Source organism: Mercenaria mercenaria, chromosome 13, assembly GCF_021730395.1.
Source record: "Mercenaria mercenaria strain notata chromosome 13, MADL_Memer_1, whole genome shotgun sequence".
Taxonomy (NCBI): Eukaryota; Metazoa; Mollusca; class Bivalvia; order Venerida; family Veneridae; genus Mercenaria; species Mercenaria mercenaria.
Genome location: NC_069373.1, coordinates 40,227,393 through 40,249,912, shown reverse-complemented (window position 1 = coordinate 40,249,912; position 22,520 = coordinate 40,227,393). Strand labels below are relative to the sequence as shown.

At 37.3% G+C, this 22,520-nt stretch overlaps 1 protein-coding gene across 2 annotated transcripts in view; it reads right to left on the bottom strand.

Moving 5' to 3' along the window:
• Positions 1-5,902: 5,902 nt before the first annotated feature.
• LOC123528671 (vezatin-like) overlaps positions 5,903-22,520 on the bottom strand; it is a 51,372-nt gene continuing 34,754 nt past the window's right edge. For both annotated transcript variants that reach the window (XM_045308570.2, XM_045308571.2), the window contains 3 exons: positions 19,022-19,122; positions 9,282-9,359; positions 5,903-8,709 (listed from right to left, as the gene is read on the bottom strand). In XM_045308570.2, coding sequence (XP_045164505.2) covers positions 7,717-8,709; positions 9,282-9,359; positions 19,022-19,122 — 1,172 coding nt within the window. In that variant the 3' untranslated portion in view covers positions 5,903-7,716. The remainder of the gene's footprint in view (positions 8,710-9,281; positions 9,360-19,021; positions 19,123-22,520) is intronic.

Here is a 22,520-nt window from a genome sequence, read left to right as displayed (position 1 = left end):
TAAGATACCTCTTATATCCAACTAAAAGAAACCACAATGATCGCAGATTTACTGCATACGCAATGTCTGACCTATGAGAGTGAAGGGGAAAACAGAAACGTCATATCTAATTTAAAAGTGCTTCAAAAAGGCACACACTCCCTACTCTCTCGGGTCCTAGTTTATCAAAGTCAGCACACTTTCAATTCACTATTAGCGTATATACGGCGCGCTAACTTGCTAAGAGAAATAAAGGACGAGTCGCCGGTTCAGTTAATATATTCAGTCAATAAATAAGTAAGTTCTATATAGCAGTGCTATTAGAATATATCAAATATTGGTGCCTGGTAATATCATTTAATATTGGTATCACCTGAAAGTCTACTGAAAAAAAGAAAATATAAATTACATGTTGTTTACTTTATAGTTTTCAATGATACTTCAACAGAAGTCCAGTAATTACAGTGTAAGATTGATCATTTCGAAAAAAAATGACTAGTGATTTGTGCATATTATTTATGGTCATCTTATTTACAAATTATTGTTCAGCAGACAACTCTTATAAATGATTCCGAACAAAACATTGGGTCACCAGGCATATTTTTTTTCTATTTGTGGATCGGATAACTTAACTGCTTCCAGTTATTTGCGGGCAACGAAAAAAAGCCAATAACCTTATTAGCATTTCCTAAATCGTTTTGAAACGATATTTGATAGATCTGTGAAAGTAGCTTCACAAATAGATATATTGCCACGAAGACCACAAATTGTAGGAAGACAACGGTTCAGGGATAATTCAAGCGAAAACACAACAAAGACTGGTCACTTTAAATCATTTTCTCATTTCTAGACCAGTGATACAGCATGATACGCTTCGTTTTCCAAAACAACTAGAAGACGTACTGCATGTTACCTATCTCCTATCAGAAAATAGTGACTATCAAATAGAAAACAAAATCAAAAGTGTTTTTTCTCGTGATTAGCAATGAACAGAACTTGTAAAGGTGGTAACACATAGGTAATACCAATTTAAGTTTCATGTCTTGAGCTATGCGACAAACGTTAATTCCATATTCCAGCTGTCAGTTTGCCTGTTGGATCTTGTTTTGTGATGAAGCTGCAGAGCTCTAAGACTACTTAAAACTAGGACAAGAAAGACTGACAATCGGTCGTTATGTTCTTTTACCAAAAATACGCAAATTGATAATTTGAATTTTGGGATCTCCCGGACAATGTGTGTGTGTGTGTGCGTGTGTGTTTGCGTGTGCGCGCGTGTGTGTTTAACTTCTTTTTCAACAATGTTTCAGTCATATAAACAACGGTGTCTACATGTAGCAGTAAGCACAATGCCCAACTTTATAGTGCTGCCTCCGACTGGAATATCACGCCGTAGACACGTGACATGCTATCCGGCCCACCCAGTCACATACTGACACCGAGCTAAACAGTCCTAGCACTATCCTCTTAATGCTGAGCGCCAAACGAGGAAGCTACTACTAAGTCTGTCTCATCTCATTTAGTACCATTTTTACGTCTTTGGTATGACGCGGCCAGGGATTATACCCATGGCCTCCTGCACTCGAAGCGGGCGCCTACCACTAGGAAGTCAATAGGGGACAGGAGCAAAAGTCCAAGAGACACTGATGGTTGGCTGCAATAGGGATCATCTACTCGGCATGTCCAATCAACCCAAGAAGTTTCAACATTCTGGTCCTAGTGGTTCTCAAGTTATGGATTGGAAACGGTTTTCCATGTTCTGGTCCCTGTGACCTTGACCTTTGATCGAGTGACCCAAAATCAATAGGGGTCACCTACTCTATAAGTTCTATCATCCTATGAAGTTTCAACATTCTGGATCAAGTGGTTCTCAAATGGATTTCCATGCTCAGGCCCCTGTGACCTTGACCTTTGATGGAGTGACCCCAAAAACAACAGGGGTCATCTACTCAATAAGCTCTACTATCCTATGAAGTTTGAAGGTTCTATGTCAAATGGTTATCTAGTACTGATATGAAATGAAGTGTGATGGATGGACGGACAAGCCTAAAACAATATGTCCCCGGTGGGTGGTGAGGGGGGGGGGGGGCGGACATAATAACTTGAAAACACAGGAAATCTGTACATATACCACAATCTTTTTCCAAGAGAATACACCCCAGACACCTCTACACTGCCTCGGTTAAAAATTGTGTCTGGCTATGGTAATGGTGTCCAGCTGTTACTTTGAGACATAGGGGTAGTGATTTAACTTCTGGATAATTCTAAGTAGAACAACTTTGTGACCTTGACCTTGGGCATAATGGGCCCAGCCCCTGCACATACTTTGTTTGTATGCTGAACAATGTTCATGTGAACTTACAGTAAGATATAAGCAATAGTAACAAAGATATGACAGAACAAGGAGCTGCGTTCAATAAACGCTTGATGCCCCCAGTGACATCCTTGTCGATAGATTTTGCACCTAAGTCCAAAACGAGGTCAAGGTCAAGGTCAAACTGAGGTCAGGTGATGTTTGAAGATGAGGAATGGTCACAGGTTACATCTGCATTAGTATCAAGTCATTCTAGTAAGGGGTATTGATGCTAGACGAAACGGTCCCATTTGGTTAACCTCGTAAAGACGAACGGACGGACGGACAGACAGGACAATCACTATATGCCTCCTGCATCAGTAGATGCTGGGGGCATAAAAATAAAGGTTGCCGAAAAACTTTAACCTTAAAAATAACCTAAGTATAACACCTTGGTGACCTTGACCTTTGGTATAATGGGCCCAGCCCCTGCACATACTTTGTTTGTATACTGGACAATGTTTATGTGAACTTACAGTAAGATATAAGCAATAGTAACAAAGATATGATACAAAAACAAAGGTTGCCAAAAAACTTTAACCTTAAAAATAACCTAAGTATAACACCTTGGTGACCTTGACCTTGGGTATAATGGGCTCAGCCCCTGCATATAATTTGTTTTTATGCTGGACAATGTTTATGTGAAATTACAGAAAGATATAAGCAATAGAAACAAAGATATGACAGAAAAACCAAGGTTGCCGAAAAACTTTAACCAAGAAAGCTCACGCCGACACAAACGCCAGGGCGAGTAGAATAGCCCCCCTATTCTCTGAATAGTGGAGCTAAAAATCTTCCAGTTTTTTAGTTGTAATACACAGTCATTTTATACTGTGTTTAGCTACACATCATGACATGCTGTATGTACTACTGTAGTTTGATGCATGCTATAAGTAATATATACAAACTTATTAATTTCATGTTTACATAAACTCTAATGTTTATATTGCTCATATTTTCAAAAATGAAAACTGAATCAAGCAAGAACACCTTTATGGTAATCAATCATGACATCCTGCTGAAACTTCCGATGGAGCACTGCTGTTAAATTGTTTTGATGGTTAAAGAGAAGATTTTTAAAGTCATCCAGAAAGCTAGCCACACCCCCTGGTGGTAATGTATTTTTACAAAACAAAAAGATTTAAAGAAATCAAGTAGAACATCATCCGAGGACAACTGCTGTGAAATTATTTTCAAATCGAGTCAGCAGTTTCACAGGAGATTTTCAGTTTTCTATATTTGGGATAACTAGCCCTGCACCCTGGGGGTCATGCTCTTTGATGAAAAAGTGTAATTCAAAGGTTTTGGTAGAGGGTCTCCCAAGAAATACTTCCGTGAAAGTATTTCCCAAACGATCCATTGGCTTCTGAGGAGTGGGTTTTCAAAAGTTTCCATATAGCTATGTAGCCTAGCCTACTGGTGATCAGTTTGTTTTTTTTTTCAATGAAAAAGAATTATTAGAAAAACATGGTAGAGGGTCACCCAAGGAACATTTCTACATTTCAGAATTGAGACAGCAGTTTCAAAGGAAGAGACTTTCCAAGTTTTCAGTACAGCCATACACAAGCCCTGTCTGCTGATGGCCATGTTTTTTAACAAAAAAGAATTATTTCAAGGAATTTGGAAGCAGGTTGAAAATTTCTGTGAAAGTATTTTCAAATCAAGCCAGCAGTTTTTGAGGAGAATATTCAAAGTTTTACATATAGTCCTATAGGGAAAGCTAAACCTGCCCCCTAACAGCCATGTGTTTTTAGTAAAACAGAATGATCCAAGGGAATCTGGTAGAAGGCACCATGAAAGCATTCAAAATTGCGCCATCAGTTTCAAAGAATATTTTTTTTGTTTTGGTTTTGGTTGCCAAAGCACCCAGACTTCTGCACAGATGACCTAGATTTGAAGGAATCAGAAAGGGGTTTATCAAAGAAACAGTATTGTTAAGTTTGACTGAACAGTAGTTTAGGAGAGATGTTCTGTAAAGAATTTGTGGATAACATATGGACGGAAAACACATCCAACAATCCTAAAAGCTCGCCATAGGGGTCTGGGAGCTGTGTGAGACACTCCGTCTCATTGAGGCAAATATTTATGCCAAATGAAACAAGAATATCGCTCACCTGAGTTTAGTTGCTTACTTAAACAAACTTCTTTGCTTAAAGGTCCAATACTAAGGAAAGTGAACATTTTAATTTCTTTTAAAAAGCACAGAAACTATTTCATTTTATTGGAAAATGAAAGTTGGTATGTAGAAATTCGAAATAAATCGCAGTATATGTACAATTATTTTTCTATGAAGTATGAAGAAAGTTAAAAAGACCTGGGGGGGTCATTCTGTCGATTCATTGAAATTTCAACATAATACACATACATTTCTTTGAGTTCCAAAGACCTTCTGTAAATTTTGACCTGCCAATCTTCATTATTTAGTGTCTTGCAGAAGTCTATGCACTGGCTATGAAAAAAATTGCCAACTCACTTTCCCTTAGTAATGGACCTTTAAGCTTCACTAATAAAACTAGGTGAGTAGGTCATGGCAAAGATTATTCAATACAACTATTGAAATCTGTTCAAAAATTAAACTGGTGGTCCAAATTTCTTTGCTGTAGCTTCAAAAACAAGAAAGTAGTCAGTAGTTTAGGGTTAAGAATATTAAAAGGCGAGTATTGAAATCAGTATCAAAAGTTATTAACGTGGTCCAAATTTCTATGCTGTACATTCAAAAACAAGAAAGTAGGTCAGTAGGTCATGGTTAAGACAATCCAATGAATATTGAAATCTGTATACAAACATTATGCTTGTGATCCAAATTTCTTTGCCACTGCTTCAAAAACAAGTAAGTCTATATAAAACAAGGGACCACCCGGGCGTGCCCTATATTGACCCCAGGGTCATGATTTGAACAATCTTGGTAGAGAACTACTAGAGCATAACACATACTAAATATCTCAGCTCTGGGCCATATGGTTTAAGAAAAGATTATTTTTAAACGTTTTTCCCTGTACAAGTCTATCTAAACCATGTGACCCCCAGGACGGGGCCATATTTGACCCTAGGGGGTTTAATTTGAACAATCTTGGTAGAGGACCACTAGATGAAGCTACATACCACATATCAAAGCCCTAAGACCTGTGGTTTTGGATGATCACAATAGCTCGCCCAGAGCCTTTGGCTCAGGTAAGCTAAAAAAAAAAAGATTGCTTTATGCATGGCAAAGATACAGCCTGGACAAGCTCTAAAATGACCTTTGACTCCTATGTGTGACCTTGACCTTTGAACCTGGGGTTTGCATGTGACACTTCGTCTCATGTGTGACCTTGACCTTTGAGATAGGAACCTCGGGTTTGTGCATGACACTCCATGACATGGAGGTAAACATTCATGCCAAACATAAACAAGATTGCTCCATCAAAGTTATTGTCCAAACAAAAAAATCTGGAGAGGCATGCACTAACGCACATACACCAAACAGCCATTCGGACAACTATGTCTTCGCTCTCTGCAAGTGGGCTATAAAAAACTATATGATATGTTCAAGTAGAAGTATGGTACATTTATATAAAATTTATAAGAAAATAATTTCGTGTTTGTTTTATTAATGATAAATATTGACAGGTTATGTAATTCTGAAAAGTAATAACAAGAGGGCCATGAAGGCCCTGTATCACTCACCTGACCTATTGACCTAAAGATCATCAAGATAGTTTCATTAAGATATGGTCATAAATGTGGCCTCTAAAGTGTTAACTAACTTTTCCTTTGATTTGATCTGGTGACCTAGTTTTTGACCCCATATGACTCAGGTTCGAACTTGACCTAAAGATCATCAAGAAAAACATTCTGACTAAGTTTCATGAAGATACAGTCATAAATGTGGCCTCTAGAGTGTTAACAAGCTTTTCCTTTGATTTGACCCGGTGACCTAGTTTTTGACCCCACATGACCCAGATTCGAACTTGACCTAAAGATCATCAAGATTAACATTCTGACTGAGTTTCATGAAGATACAGTTTTTGACCCCACCTGACCCAGATTTGAACATGACCTATAGATCATCAAGATTTACATTCTGACCAAGTTTCATTAAGATATGGTCATAAATGTGGCCTCTAGAATGTTAACTAGCTTTTCCTTTGATTTGATCTGCTGACCTAGTTTTTGACCCTACATGATACAGATTCAACCTGGACTTTAAGATCATCATGAGTAGCATTCTGACCAAGTTTCATGAAGATACAGTCATAAATATGGCCTCTACAGTGTTAACAAGCTTTTCCTTTGATTTGACCTGGTGACCTAGTTTTTGACCCCAGATGACCCAATACCGAACTCATCCAAGATTTTATTGAGGGTAACATTCTGACCAAGTTTCATTAAGATTGGGCCAAAATTGTGACCTCTAGAGTGTTAACAAGCTTTTCCTTTGATTTGACCTGGTGACCTAGTTTTTAACCCCAGATGACCCAATATAAAATTCGTCCAAGATTTTATTAAGGGTAATATTCTGACCATGTTTCATTAAAATTGGGTCAAAATTATGACCTCTAGAGAGTTAACAAGCTTTTCCTTTGCTCTGACCTGGTGACCTAGTTTTTGATCCCAGATATCCCAATATCGAACTCGTCCAAGATTTCTATGAGGGTAACATTCTGACCAAGTTTCATTAAGATTAGGCCAAAATTGTGACCTCTAGAGTGTTAACAGTCAAATTGTTGACGACGGACGACGGACGGACGACGATGGACACAGGGCGATCACAAAAGCTCACCTTGAGCACTTTGTGCTCAGGTGAGCTAAAAAAATGCACTATAATCTACTATTTTTACAATAATCTCATAAAACAGAAATAAAAGGGCAAAGATATTTAAACAAAAAATACTTTCTATGCATAAATACCATTCCCATGATAAAATTCACTAACTTTAATGTAGAAAGACTTGAAAAAAATTTGATTTGGTTTCATTCAGTTCCGCGACTAAGAAGTAGATTTACTGAAACTTCATACATCAAATAAAATAAAGTTTGCTTAGGCTCAAAAATGTAAATAAAAGTGTCCTATCTTTTGAACTGGTATGAGCCACAAAATTATTTAAACCTGCAGATGACACTACTTGACGCATAGTGGCAAACACCAGACTGCTCTCTTTCTGTGACTTTTTAATTAACAGTTTTGTTATTGTTACTGTCACAGCTCAATGAATTTATGTCTGATTGTAATTGTTGTTATGTTTTATTCAAAGTGTTTGTTAAATAGCGTACCTGATGTTCATTGAAATATGTCAATTTTTGTCAGAGATAATAACAAAAATCCAAGCAAGGAGTTACAAAATTTGTGAAGTATAATACATATATATTAAACTTTAGTGATATTTATCATCTTAGCCAAATATCTGTCATGTTTCTTTGAAGTTTTTCATTCCACCATGAACATCATCATCATCGTTGGTTACATCATTATCATAACATTCATCATCATCATCATTGCTACTAGAACATTCACCATATACATCACCACCAAATGTTGTCTCTTCCATAACTCCCATGATCTTTGATTTTGCAACTGCTTTTTCAGCAAGTTCTGAAGTCAAACCTAAATTTGCACCAGAGAAATGTTCCAGTCTTTCTTGAAGTGTTAACACTGGTAACCTGAATTTTGTAACTCCATCTGAACCTTCCTCTGTATCCTCCTCCTTTGATGATGTAGGAAGAGGAAGCCCTAACCTTGGCATCTCATCTTCATCCTCATCACTATGTTGTTCATCAATACTGTCATCTTCAGGATATTCTTCTAAATCAGAGTCACTAAAATCTAAAATATCGCTTTTCCGTAACCTCCGAACACCCCGACTTGAAATAACTGAGTGCTTATCCCTCTCATAACATGATTCGAAAGTTTTATGAGAAAAATAAGATGTACCTTCTGTTTCTTTACTTTCATTTTGTTTCAATTCATCAGCTAAACTTGTATGCTTATCTTCAGTAAGAAATTCCTTATTTTTGTCTTCAGAATCTATGCATATATTTGTCAATCTATCAATTTGAGTAACACCGGAAGAAGAAACTGTTTCAATATTAGTATTGCTTATTTCATCATCATTGTCACTTTTTATGTTGTCTTTTTTCTCCTCCGATGGCATATCTGACATGTGATCACATGACCCATCAAATGTTTCTTGATTGGTTGCAACATGAGCACATGGTCTTCCAGATTCTTCCTGACTGGTCAATTCAGTATCACATGACTTTTCTGGAAATCTGAGACCCGGATACATTTTCAAGATAGCAGCTTTTTCTCTTTTCTCTGTTTCAACTGCTCTCACAGATATAACTGTTTTCAGCTCTGACAACATTCTAAGTGCTTCCTCCTTCTCTCTCCTCTTCTTCTCCTGCAGGAATAGAATGTAACATACAGTTAGGCCATATTCCTTTGACTACACAGAACAGTGCTCCAAAATTTCTAAAGTAACCTTCTAATTGTTGTCAAAGGAATAAAACAGTAAACTATTTTTACTGCCAAGATTATCCAAAGTTGATAGGAACAAAGACCTGCTTTACACATTCTTAAAAATTTATCACATGACTGTTAACCATTAACTGTTAAAAGGGATGAACAAATATGTGGATTTTTTAAACAATTAAAGGCAAATAACTCTGAAGTTACTACAGAGATCCTGATGAAATTGTGTGTGCAATACCACCTTATGGTGATCTAAATTCAATTTAAATTTCATAGTTCTAGGTCAAAAATGTCATAGATAGTAGGACGGACAATGCCAAAACTATATCCCTCCGCCTTTTGAGGGGGATAATAAACTGAACTAGCCCCCTCTTACTAAAACCAAGTTAGACTGTTTATTAGTAAATAAAGTTCCAATTAAATGGTATGTGCAATTAACAGGTACTTTAACAATATAAGCTAAGAATTGTACTACATTAACCCCCATATTTAGCTGCTTACCTTTTCCTCTGCTGTTAAAGGCTTTTCCCATTCATAATCACCAATAACCTCATCAGGATCTGTGTAACCCTCAAACACCTGTAAAAAGTCAAATAAAACATTGCACATGGTATATTGTATATGGATTATATCTTGGAAGATTAACAAAATGGCTACTTTTGGTCACACTAGTTTATAAGTATGTACATGCTTGGGCCTATGGTTAGCTATCTTCAAAAGATGACTGCATGTGGTCAGTACATAACTATCATTGAAGGGTCAAAGTAACAAGTGATTTGAGAGTAAAAATGGTTCCCAAGAAATAATGCATTTTCACATGGTTCAGTCTACAGCAGTCAAAGTTAAAAATATGATTGCCTGTAGTCAGTGGATGAACCTTCATTTGAAGTAAATTCAGTCAAATGTTAACATCACTGCATATCTGAGACTGAATATTACAAGCCCAAGCTGTCAAAGACAGATTATTGTATGAGACTTGTGTTTTACAATTTGACAGCTTCTGGTCGGCTTTTCATTTCAAACAACCAGTGCTGGGAGGTGTGAGAGGTGCTGCATGTTTCATTACTGCTCACAGCTTTAATCTATGTATAGCCTATCAGGTTAATGTTCTTTATGGTAAATAATTTTTTCTATATGACAAATGGTCACTTTGATATGCTAAATGTTTGATTCTTTATTCCTATTTTCTAGTATTTTTAATGAATATTTCAAAATTCTTCATGACAAATTCATCATTCTAAATCTTTATTTTCTTGCCTCATGATTTAGATCTGTATTCTTAAATGGTTATATCAGAGAAGGACAATTAACAAGAGCTGTCACAGGAGACAGCACGCTCGACTATTTCGATGCTGGATAGTGAAACTGGGCACATCTGAGGAAACTAGAGCTGTCACTGGAGTGTTTAATGACTCCAATTGTGGATGAAGATATTGCACAATAGCCTGAGTCTATGTCAAAAATATTAACTTAAAGTAATAAGAGAGGTAAAGATAAAAAGTATCAAAACACTATCTAAGTATATCCTCAGCAAAAAGGGGCATAATTCATTAAATATTGGTGCCAGAGTTATGCACCTTGTGTCATATGGTGTGGGTGATGATGTTGAACAACTATTTTAAGTTTGAATCAAATCCATTCAGTAATAACAGAGACAGAGTGAAAGTGCATCAATACTTTGACCTAAAATTCTAAGTAAAAAGGGGGAATAATTAATGAAAAATTGGTGCCAGAGTTATGCACCTTGCGTCATATGGTGTGGGTGATGATGTTGAACAACTATTTTAAGTTTGAATCAAATCCATTCAGTAATAACAGAGACAGAGTGAAAGTGCATCAAAACTTTAACCTAAAATTCTAAGTAAAAAGGGGAAATAATTCATGAAAAATTTGTCCCAGAGTTATGCACCTTGTGTCATATGATAAGGGTAATGACTGAACAATTGTTTAAGTTTGAATCAGATCCATTCAGTAATAACAGAGATAGAGTGAAAGTGCATAAAACTTTAACCTGAAATTCTAAGTAAAAAGGGGAATAATTCATGAAAAATTGTGCCAGAGTTATGCATCTTGTGTCATATGATGTGGGTGATGATGCTAAACAACTATTTTAAGTTTGAATCAAATCTATTCAGTAATAACAGAGGTAGAGTGAAAGTGCACCAAAACTTTAACCTGAAATTCTAAGTAAAAAGGGGAAATAATTCATGAAAAATGGTGCCAGAGTTATGCACCTTGTGTCATATGATGTGGGTGATGATGCTGAACAACTATTTTAAGTTTGAATCAAATCCATTCAGTAATAACAGAGATAGAGTGAAAGTGCATCAAAACTTTAACCTGAAAATCTAAGTGAAAAGGGGGGATAATTCATGATATATTGGTGCCAGAGTTATGGCCCTTACGTCAGATGATGAGGATGATGATGAGAAATAAGTATTTCGAGTTTGAATCAAATCCATCAAGTAATTACAGAGATAAGTTGAAACAAGAGGGCCATGATGGCCCTGTATCGCTCACCTGAGTACCACTGCTCAAAATGATATGATCAAGTTTTGACATAGAGCACATAGGCATACACATTTTAACAAGATTTGAACAAATTTTGTAGAGGTCCGCTAGGCAATGCTACATGTCAAATATCTAAGATCTAGGCTTTCTGGTTTATTTTTAGAAAATGTTGAAGATTTTTCTATCTACGATCAAGTAACCCCATGGGGCGGGGTCAATTTGACCCCAGGGGTCATGATTTGAATAAATTTTATAGAAGTCTACTAGGCAATGCTGCATGTCAAATATCTAAGATCTAGGCCGTCTGGTTTATTTTTAGAAAATTTTTGAAGATTTTCCTATGTAAAAATCAAGTGACCCCTGGGGGCGGGGTCAATCTTGACCCCGGGGGTCATGATTTGAATAAATTTTGTAGAGGTCCACTACGCAATGCTACATGTCAAATATCTAAGCTCTAGGCCTTCTGGTTTATTTTTAGAAAATTTTTGAAGATTTTCCTATGTAAAATCAAGTGACCCCTGGGGCGGGGTCAATTTTGACCCCAGGGGTCATGGTTTGAATAAGTTTTGTAGAGGTCCAATAGGCAATGCTACATGTCAAATATCTAAGCTCTAGGCCTTCTGGTTTATTTTTAGAAAATTTTTGAAGATTTTCCTATGTAAAATCAAGTGACCCCTGGGGCGGGGTCAATTTTGACCCCAGGGGTCATGGTTTGAATAAGTTTTGTAGAGGTCCAATAGGCAATGCTACATGTCAAATATCTAAGCTCTAGGCCTTCTGGTTTATTTTTAGAAAATTTTTGAAGATTTTCCTATGTAAAATCAAGTGACCCCTGGGGAGGGGTCAATTTTGACCCTGGGGGTCATGATTTGAACAAATGTTGTAGAGGTCCACCAGGCAATGCTACATTGTGAAATATCAAAGCTCTAGGCTTTCTGGTTTATTTTTAGAAAATTTTTGAAGATTTTCCTACGTAAAATCAAGTGACCCCTGGGGCGGGGTCAATTTTGACCTCGGGGGGTCATGATTTGAACAACTTTAGTAGATGTCCATTAGGCAATGCTACATGTCAAATATCTAAGCTCTAGGGCTTCTGGTTTTTGAAAAGAAGATTTTTTAAGATTTTCCTATGTAAAATCAAGTGACCCCTGGGGCGGGGTCAATTTTGACCCCGGGGGTCATGATTTGAACAAATTTTGTAGAGGTCCACCAGGCAATGCTACATGTGAAATATCTAAGCTCTAGGCTTTCTGGTTTATTTTTAGAAATTTTTTGAAGATTTTCCTATGTAAAATCAAGTGACCCCTGGGGCGGGGTCAATTTTGACCCTGGGGTCATGATTTGAACAAACTTGGTAGAGGTCCACTAGGCAATGCTTCACACCAAATATCTAAGCTCTAGGGCTTCTGGTTTTTGAGGAGAAGATTTTCCTTTCAGTTGCCATGGCAACCAGAGTTCTGCATTGAATTCAATTCTTTGAACAATCTTGAAAGGGGGCCACCCAAGGATCATTCCTGTGAAGTTTGGTGTAATTCTGCCCAGTGGTTTTCAAGAAGAAGATTTTTTTAGAAATTGTTGACGCACGACGGACACAGACGATGGACATCAAGCGGTCACAATAGCTCACGTTGTCACTCTGTGACAGGTGAGCTAAAAAGAGAAAGTGTAAAAAAACTTTAACCAAGGTGGGGACGCGGAAAGACGCCAATCCGGGTCGAGTAGGAAAGCTCTCCTTATACTTCGTATAGTTGAGCTAAAAATTAACAAGAGGGTCATGATGACCCTGGATCTCTCATCTAAGTAATATGAGCTATGTGTTTCAAATGTCAAACTGATGCTAAAATATTAAGAAAGTAGGACAGTAGGTCAAATTCATGGCACTGAAAGTCAGTGTTAAGATCGGTGTGCAAAACTGTAATGTAAGTCCATACAAAACTCCTTACCAGGTAGAGATAGGTCAAAATACACTTCAAAATTGAATGTAACATGCATATTGTACTATATACCGTCTCAGGCTGGTGAACAATTGTGCCAAGTTACATCTCAGGCTGGTGAACAATTGTGCCAAGTTACATCAAAATCCCTCCATGCATAAAGAAGAAATGCTCTGGACAAAGTCATTCTTGTATCTGATGTTTGGCCTCTAAGTGTGACCTTAACCTAAGACTTAGGGACCTGGTTCTTGTGCAAGACACTCAGTCTATGGCGGTGAACATTTGTGCCAAGTTACATAAAAATCCATCTATGCATGAAGAAGAAACGCTCGGACAAAGTCATTATCCAATTTGACATTTGACCTCCAAGTGTGACCTTGACTTTAGACCTAGGGACCTGGTTCTTGTGCATGACACTGCGTCTTATGATGGTGAACATTTGTGCCTAGTTACTTCAAAATTCTTCCATGCATGAAGAAGAAAAGCTCTGGACAAAGTTTGTGGATGCACTGGGGCAGTAACTCTGGAACCCATGGTGAAATAAGGCTGGTTCAAAAAAGGAACCGAGATCTTATGATGGTACAAGTTGTGCGCAAGTTTCGTTAAAATCAAATCACAAATGAAACCACTATTGTGCAGGCAAGACCAAAATAGCTAATTTTTGTCCTTTCAGGGGCCGTAACTCTGGAACCCGTAGTGGGATATGGATGGTTCAAGAAAGGAACCAAGACCTTATGGTGACACAAGTTGTGTGCAAAGTTGGTTAAAATCAAATCAAAAACAAGAGTGCAAGAATGTCACAATATACGCCCGTCACAGCAAATTTCTTTACTCTAGCACCTGTATTTGCAAATGGAATTTTAATTTTGTGGTTGTTTAGTAATCATTGTAAGTCATTTGTTTTTCTAAGTCCACAAAAAAACTCCTTACCAGGTAGAGATACATTAAAATACACCTAAAATTTGAAAGAAACATCTATGTTGTACCACAGAAAAGTGGTCTTGTTTTTTCCCTACTGTCAATTATAAAAAAGTTACAATATAAGTTATTTATAGTAACAACTAAGGGAAGATAATCTTTTTTGTGCAAAGTTATATCAAAATCCCTCTAAGCATGAAGAAGAAATGCTCCCGACAAGGTTTTCATTCTTGTATCCGTTGACCTCTAAGTGTGACCTTGACCTTAGACCTAGGGACCTAGTTCTTGCGCATGACACTCCGCCTCGTGGTGGTGAACATTTATGCCAAGTTATATCAAAATCCCTCCATGCATGAAGAAGATATGCTCCGGACAAAGTTTTCTTTCTTGTATCCTTTGACCTCTAAGTGTGACCTTGACCTTAGACCTAGGGACCTGGTTCTTGCGCATGACACTCCGTCTCATGATGATGAACAATTGTGCCAACTTTCATCAAAATCCCTCCATGCATGAAGAAGATATGCTCCGGACAAAGTCATTCTTGAATTTGACCTTTGACCTCTAAGTGTGACCTTGACCTTAGACCTAGGGACCTGGTTTTTGCGCATGACACTCCGTCTCATTCAGGGGTCTAGCTAGGTCCAATTTTTTGGGAGAAGTCACTTCTCCCTCAAGCTGATTTAGGGAGAAGTGAGGAGACTTTAGGGAGAAGTGGGAAGACTTTTCCTACTGCAATGATGTTGAGTGATTTGAAAGGTGGCTGTAATGTTCTTGATAAAAAGTATTGATGTGACCATTCATTTTCTTAGTTAGATCATTTCCCATACAGTGGTTATTGTTTCGTTAAAAAATTCTGAAAAAAGTCGTTTTCAAAATTCAAGCCGATTCTGTAAATGTAACCCGCCGAATTTTGGTTATATCTTGTATGAAGTGTTTATTATTAACACCGAGTCATTCACCGAGGAATGTCAGTATCTCACTCGAATAAAACTGAAAGTAAACTGAGTAATCTAGAAATACATATTCAAATAAATTCATCGATGGAAGTCAATTTAAACATAGTTTATACATTACATGTCGTTCTTTTATCATAGATAACAAATAATTGTGTACCAAATTCCAATTAATCGCATGGTTAATCAGCAGATTCTTTAAAAAAAACTTTGCTTTTTGCACTCAAACATGTTGACAATTAAGAACGAAGTGTCAAAGATGTAAACGCGACGCTAATTGGCTGAACACAATCAACGAGGTGTATCGGATAATTTGATTCGCTTTCACACTTCTCGGGGAAAATCTCGCAAGTACCTGAAGTAGGCGGAGCTTAAATTATGCTCCCGGCGTGTGTTTGTGTATTCGGCACTCGATATGACACCGTGCAAATTGTCAACAGTCCGGGTAGCACTAATTAGTGAGTGCGGAAATCAAAGAAAATCGGGCGACTTGCATTTCGCTTTGAGGTTAGATTTGAGCGAAGTTTGAAGTTCTAGAGCGCCTATTTCGCTCAAGTCGCCCACTCGCGAGAGCCCTGACTCATGATGGTGAACAACTGTGCCAAGTTTCATCAAAATCCCTTCATGCATGTAGAAGATATGCTCCGGACAAAGTCTGTGGATGCCGCCTGCCCGCCCGCCAGGGGCGTTCCCATAATACGTCCCGTTTTTTCAAACGGGCTTATAATGAAACCACTATTATGCAGACAAGACCACAATAGCCAATTTTTGCCTTTTCAGGGGCCATAACTCTGAAACTGGATAGTTCAAGAAAGGAACTGAGATCTTATGGTAATACAAGTTGTGTGCAAGTTTGGTTAAAATCACATCATAAATGAAACCACATACCAAAATAGCCAATATTTGCCCTTTCTGGAGCTGTAACTCTGGAGCCCATGGTGGGATATGGCTGGTTCAACAAAGGATCTGAGATCTTATGGTGATACATATTGTGTGCAAGTTTGGTTAAAATCAAATCAAAAATGAAACCACCATGACATGCAGACAAGGTAAGTAGCCAATTTTTGCCTTTTCAGGGGCTGTAACTCTGGAACCCATGGTGGTTTATAGCTGGTTCAAGAAAGAGACTGAGATCTTATGGTGATACAAGTTGTGTGCAAGTTTGGTTAAAATCAAATCATATATGAATCCACTATCCTGCAGACAAGAAATTCTTGACAGACAGACGCCGGATATGATGCGTCACAAAAGGTCACCTTGAGCCTTTGGCTCAGGTGAGCTAAAAAGGGTGTGTGCATGATATGGCAGTGACAGGATACTAAAGGGCAAGAAACTAAATGATTTTTTTAGGGGGGGGGGGGGGGGGGGGGGGTGCAGAGGTTGTAATGTAGATTGTTGCAGTCTGCACATTGTCTCATCGCAATCTACCTGTATTCCAAGTTACAAGTCAAAACTTTTAATATTTTAAAGTTATGCTCTTGGCAAGACATATGCTGGACAGGCAGATTTGACCTTGCTGTGACCTTGACCTCTGACCTACCGCCCTTGTTCAAGCACTCTGCAAATCGTCTCATCACCATCTACCTACACACACAAGACGAGGCTTCATACAAATTGGTTATGTGAAGTTTCACTGATATAAAGGCCAAGGGTTTGTAAGACAAGAGGACCATGATGGTCCTGAATCGCTCACCTCTTCCCACATGACCCAGTTTTGAGTATGACATCGTTTTTTCTACTATTTGACATAGTGACCTAGTTTTTGAGCTCATGTGACCCAGTTTTGAACTTGACCTAGATATTATCAAGATAAAAATTCTGTCCAATTTTCATGAAGATCCATTGAAAGATATGGTCTCTAGAGAGGTCACAAGGTTTTTCTATTATTTGACCTATTGATGTAGTTTTCGAAGGTACGTGACCCTGTTTTGAAATTTACCTAGATATCATCAAGGTGAACATTCTGACCAATTTTCATGAAGATCTCATGAAAAATATGGCCTCTAGAGAGGTCACAAGGTTTTTCTATTTTTAGACCTACTGACCTAGTTTTTGACCGCACATGACCCAGTTTCGAAACTGACCTAGATATCATCAAGGTGAACATTCTGACCAAATTTTATGGAGATCCATTCATAAGTATGGCCTCTAGAGAGGTCACAAGGTTTTTCTATTTTTAGACCGACTGACCTAGTTTTTGACCGCACGTGACCCAGTTTCGAACTTGACCTAGATATCATCAAGATGAACATTCTGACCAAATTTCATACAGATCCCATGAAAAATATGGCCTTTAGAGAGGTCACAAGGTTTTTCTATTATTTGACCTACTGACCTAGTTTTAGATGGCACGTGACCCGCTTTCGAACTTGATCTAGATATCATCGAGGTGAAAATTCAGACCAACTTTCATGAAGATCTCATGAAAAATATGGTCTCTAGAGAGGTCACAAGGTTTTTCTATTATTTCACCTACTGACCTAGTTTTTGAGGGCACGTAACCCAATTTGGAACTTGACCTAGATATCATCAAGGTGAACATTCTGACCAATTTTCATGAAGATCTCATGAAATATATGGCCTCTAGAGAGGTCACAAGGTTTTTCTATTTCTAGACCTACTGACCTAGTTTTTGAGGGCACATGACCCAGATTCGAACCTGACCTAGATATCATCAAGATGAACATTCTTACCAACTTTCATACAGATCCCATGAAAAATATGGCCTTTAGAGAGGTCACAAGGTTTTTCTATTATTTGACCTACTGACCTAGTTTTTGAGGGCACGTGACCCAGTTTCGAACTTGACCTAGATATCATCAAGGTGAACATTCTGACCAATTTTCATGAAGATCTTGTGAAATATATGGCCTCTAGAGAGGTCACAAGGTTTTTCTATTTTTAGACCTACTGACCTAGTTTTTGATGGCATGTGACCCAGTTTGGAACTTGATCTAGATATCATCAAGGTGAACATTCTGACCAATTTTCATGAAGATCTTGTGAAATATATGGCCTCTAGAGAGGTCACAAGGTTTTTCTATTTTTAGACCTACTGACCTAGTTTTTGAGGGCACGTGACCCAGTTTCGAACTTGACCTAGATATCATCAAGATGAACATTCTGACCAACTTTCATAAAGATCCCACAAAAAATGTGACCTATAGAGTGGTCACAAGCAAAAGTTTACGGACGCACGGGCGGACGGACGACGGACACTGCGCTATCACAAAAGCTCACCTTGTCACTTTGTGACAGGTGAGCTAAAAAAGCACATCCAAGCTAAATGATGAACAGACAATGAAGGGAAAAACTATATTTCTCCTATGAAATGAGGAGAAAATCACATAATAACTATTTTTCCTAATAGAAACTACAAATTTCTCAGTGTGAACTGCCAGTAATTACAGTTCATCCGATTTGTATTGAGAATGCAAGAGTTTTACAGCAAACATATTTCCTGACTTTAGGAGCAGTGTTATTCTACATCAGAATGAGTGTATGTTTCTTGATATTAAAATCAATAATAATCTTTTAATCACACAATAATGCAGTTACATTGCATACATTCAAATTATCATGCAATTTTACACATAATATGGAAAAACATGGATGTGTTCATCCCCATAAAAAATAAATAAAGATTGAAAATGTGTGCAATAAACATTGACTTTTCAAGGTGCAAGGGGATGAGGAAAATGCTGGAAGAATCAGTGGTTTCCAGTAATCCATACATAGAAAATATAAAGAACTACCGGTAAACTGAGGCCACATGAATTGCTTTAATGAGACAATGTGTTCCAGCCAATGATGCTTCAGTGAGTTATACTGTATGTAATAATACATGATTTTTCTCCTGTTAGTACATGCCTGGATCCAGTGAAAAAAGTAGTTTTTATGAAAGAGCTACAGATACAAGTTTTACCTGATCTTCAATAATATAATCCTCAATTGATTTTGCAGGTATTTCTGCATTGTGTGTCTGTTCTCGGGCAGCCAGACTGTCTCCTCTAGGACTTTCTTCAACTAGAAATTAAAATAAATAGTTGCAACATTTTAAAATTCTTAATTATCAAGAAGTTTGAATATCATAAAAATTGGTGACAGATTACAGAATTTGAGTAAAACAAAACAGAAAATTTTGACTATTTCAGACAGAGATGACAAACAGTCATTTAGAAATAAGTCATTAAAGAAACAGAATTTATAGCCAAATTCAAGCTTTATACATGTATAGTGAAAAAATGCATTGTTTAGAGCCAGATATACAACTTTGCATAAGAATAAACTTAGAGTTTTAACAACTTCTGTTGGTTTTCAATATCTAAACAAGCTGCACTGAACATAAATAGTTATATCTGATTTGACTTTACTTGATGTGTTCAATGATTCTAAGACATGGTGTGCTGTATCAATGTTTTTAGAGATACTAGAAAGAGGATTCATGATGATCCTATATCGCTCACCTGTTGGAATCATCAAGATAAACATTCTGACCAAGTTTCATGAAGATAGGGTCATAACCTTGGCCTCTACAGTGTTAACAAGCTTTTCCTTTGATTAGAGTGGTGACCTAGTTTTTGACCCCACATGACCCAGTTTCGAATTTGGCATGGGAATCATTAAGATAAACATTCTTAACAAGTTTCATGAAGATAGGGTCATTAATATGGCCCACAGAGTATAAACAAGCTTACCATTGATCTGAGCGGGTGACCTAGTTTTTGACCCCACATAACCGAGTTTCGAACTAGGCCTAGGAATCATCAAGATACACATTTTGACTACTTTTCATGAAGACAGGGTCATAAATATGGCCTCAAAATTGTTAACAAACTTTTCCTTTGATTTGACAGGGTGACCTAGTTTTTGACCCCATATGACCCAGTTTCGAATTAGGCCTAGGAATAATCAAGATAAACATTCTGACCAAGTTTCATGAAGATAGGGTCATAAATGTGGCCTCAAGAGTGTTAACAAGCCTTTCCTTTGATTTGACCAGATGACCAAGTTTTTAAACCCATATGACCCAGTTTTGAACTTGGCCTAGAAATCATCAAGATAAACATTCTGACAAAGTTTCATGAACTTAGGGTCATAAATGTGGCCTCTAGGGGTTTTTTTACAGGCTTTTTCTTTGATTTGACCTGATGACCTAGTTTTTGACCCGTAAATGAAACCTCTGTATCGCTGAAAGAGCCAAAATAGACAAGACAGCCAGTGCTCGACTATTTGAATCGTTGTCCCAGAAGCAGGAATATAACCCTAAATGTTAAAATATCTGTAGAGTTTCAATCCAATATCTGCATTAGTTATGGAGATAGTAACTTACATGCAAAACTTTAACCAGAAGTTTTAAGTTCAAAAGGGGATATGATTTGGCTAAAATGCATGTCAGAGTTATGGGACTTGATGCAATCAACTAGTTTTATAACCCCAACCCACATGTGTTTCAATTTATTATCTGCATTTCTTTTGCAGATAGTAACTTGCACATAAAACTTTAACCAGAATTTTCTATGTCCAAAAGGGGGCATAATTTGCCCAAAATACATGTCAAAGTTATGGGACTTGACCCAGTGAGGTTGGTAATTGATCTAGAAAAAGAAAAAATAAGTTTCAAATCTATATGCCTTTAAGCAATAGCTATATGTACTTGCACGCAAAACTTTAACCAGGATTTTCTAAGTCCAAAAGGGGTCATAATTTGGCCAAATACATGTCAGAGTTATGGGACTTGACCCAGTGAGGTTGGTAATTGACCTAGAAAAAGAAAAAAATAAGTTTCAAAGCTATATGCCTTTAAATGATAGCCATATGTACTTGCACACAAAACTTTAACCAGGATTTTCTAAGTCCAAAAGGGGGCATAATTTGGCCAAAATGCATGGCAGAGTTATGGGACTTGATGCTATCACCTAGTTTCATAACCCCGAAGTTTCAATTCAATATCTGCATTAGTTTTGGAGATAGTAACTTGCATGTAAAACTTTAACCAGGATTTTCTAAGTCCAAAAGGGGGCATAATTTGGCCAAAATACATGTCAGAGTTAAAGGACTTGACCCAGTGAGGTTGGTAATTGTTGTAGAAAAAGAAGAAATAAGTTTCAAAGATATATGCCTTTAAACGATAGCCATATGTACTTGCATGCAAAACTTTAACCAAGGTGTGATGCCAATGCCGACGCCAGGGTGAGTAGAATAGCTAGACTATTCTTTGAATAGCAGAGCTAAAAATTTTGCCCAATTCAGGGGCAGTAACCAGAATCTAGCTGGTTTTCAAAAGGAACTGAGATCTTATTGCAACTTAAGTTGTGTGTAAGTGTGGTTAAAATCAAATATAAAATGTCACTTCTATCGTGTTCACAAGGTACAAGAGCTGTCGGAGGACAGAGTTATGGAACCTGTAAAATGCATATCACTTCATGACAATGGACAATTGTGTGAAGTTTCAATCCATTCCCATTAGTGGGTACTGAGATACCAGCTTACATACAAAAACTTAACCAAAAACTACTAAGTCGAAAAAGGGACATAATTTTGTAAAAATGCAAAGAAGAGTTATGTAACCTGTGCATTACATGTCAGATCATGACAGTGAACAAGTGTGTGAAATTTCAATCCATTCCCAGTAGTGGGTACTGAGATACCAGCTTACATTCAAAAACTTAACCAAAAACTGCTAAGTCGAAAAAGGGGCAAAAATTTTTAAAAATGCAAAGTAGAGTTAAGTAACCTGTGCATTACATGTCAGATCATGACAGTGGATAAGTGTGTGAAATTTCAATCCATTCCCATTAGTGGGTACTGAGATACCAGCTTACATACAAAAACTTAACCAAAAACTACTAAGTCGAAAAAGGGGCATAATTTTGTAAAAATGCAAAGTAGAGTCAGGGGTCTAGCTAGGTCCAATTTTTTGGGAGAAGTCACTTCTCCCTCAAGCTGATTTAGGGAGAAGTGGGAAGACTTTTCCTACTGCAATGATGTTGAGTGATTTGAAAGGTGGCTGTAATGTTCTTGATAAAAAGTATTGATGTGACCATTCATTTTCTTAGTTAGATCATTTCCCATACAGTGGTTATTGTTTCGTTAAAAAATTCTGAAAAAAGTCGTTTTCAAAATTCAAGCCGATTCTGTAAATGTAACCCGCCGAATTTTGGTTATATCTTGTATGAAGTGTTTATTATTAACACCGAGTCATTCACCGAGGAATGTCAGTATCTCACTCGAATAAAACTGAAAGTAAACTGAGTAATCTAGAAATACATATTCAAATAAATTCATCGATGGAAGTCAATTTAAACATAGTTTATACATTACATGTCGTTCTTTTATCATAGATAACAAATAATTGTGTACCAAATTCCAATTAATCGCATGGTTAATCAGCAGATTCTTTAAAAAAAACTTTGCTTTTTGCA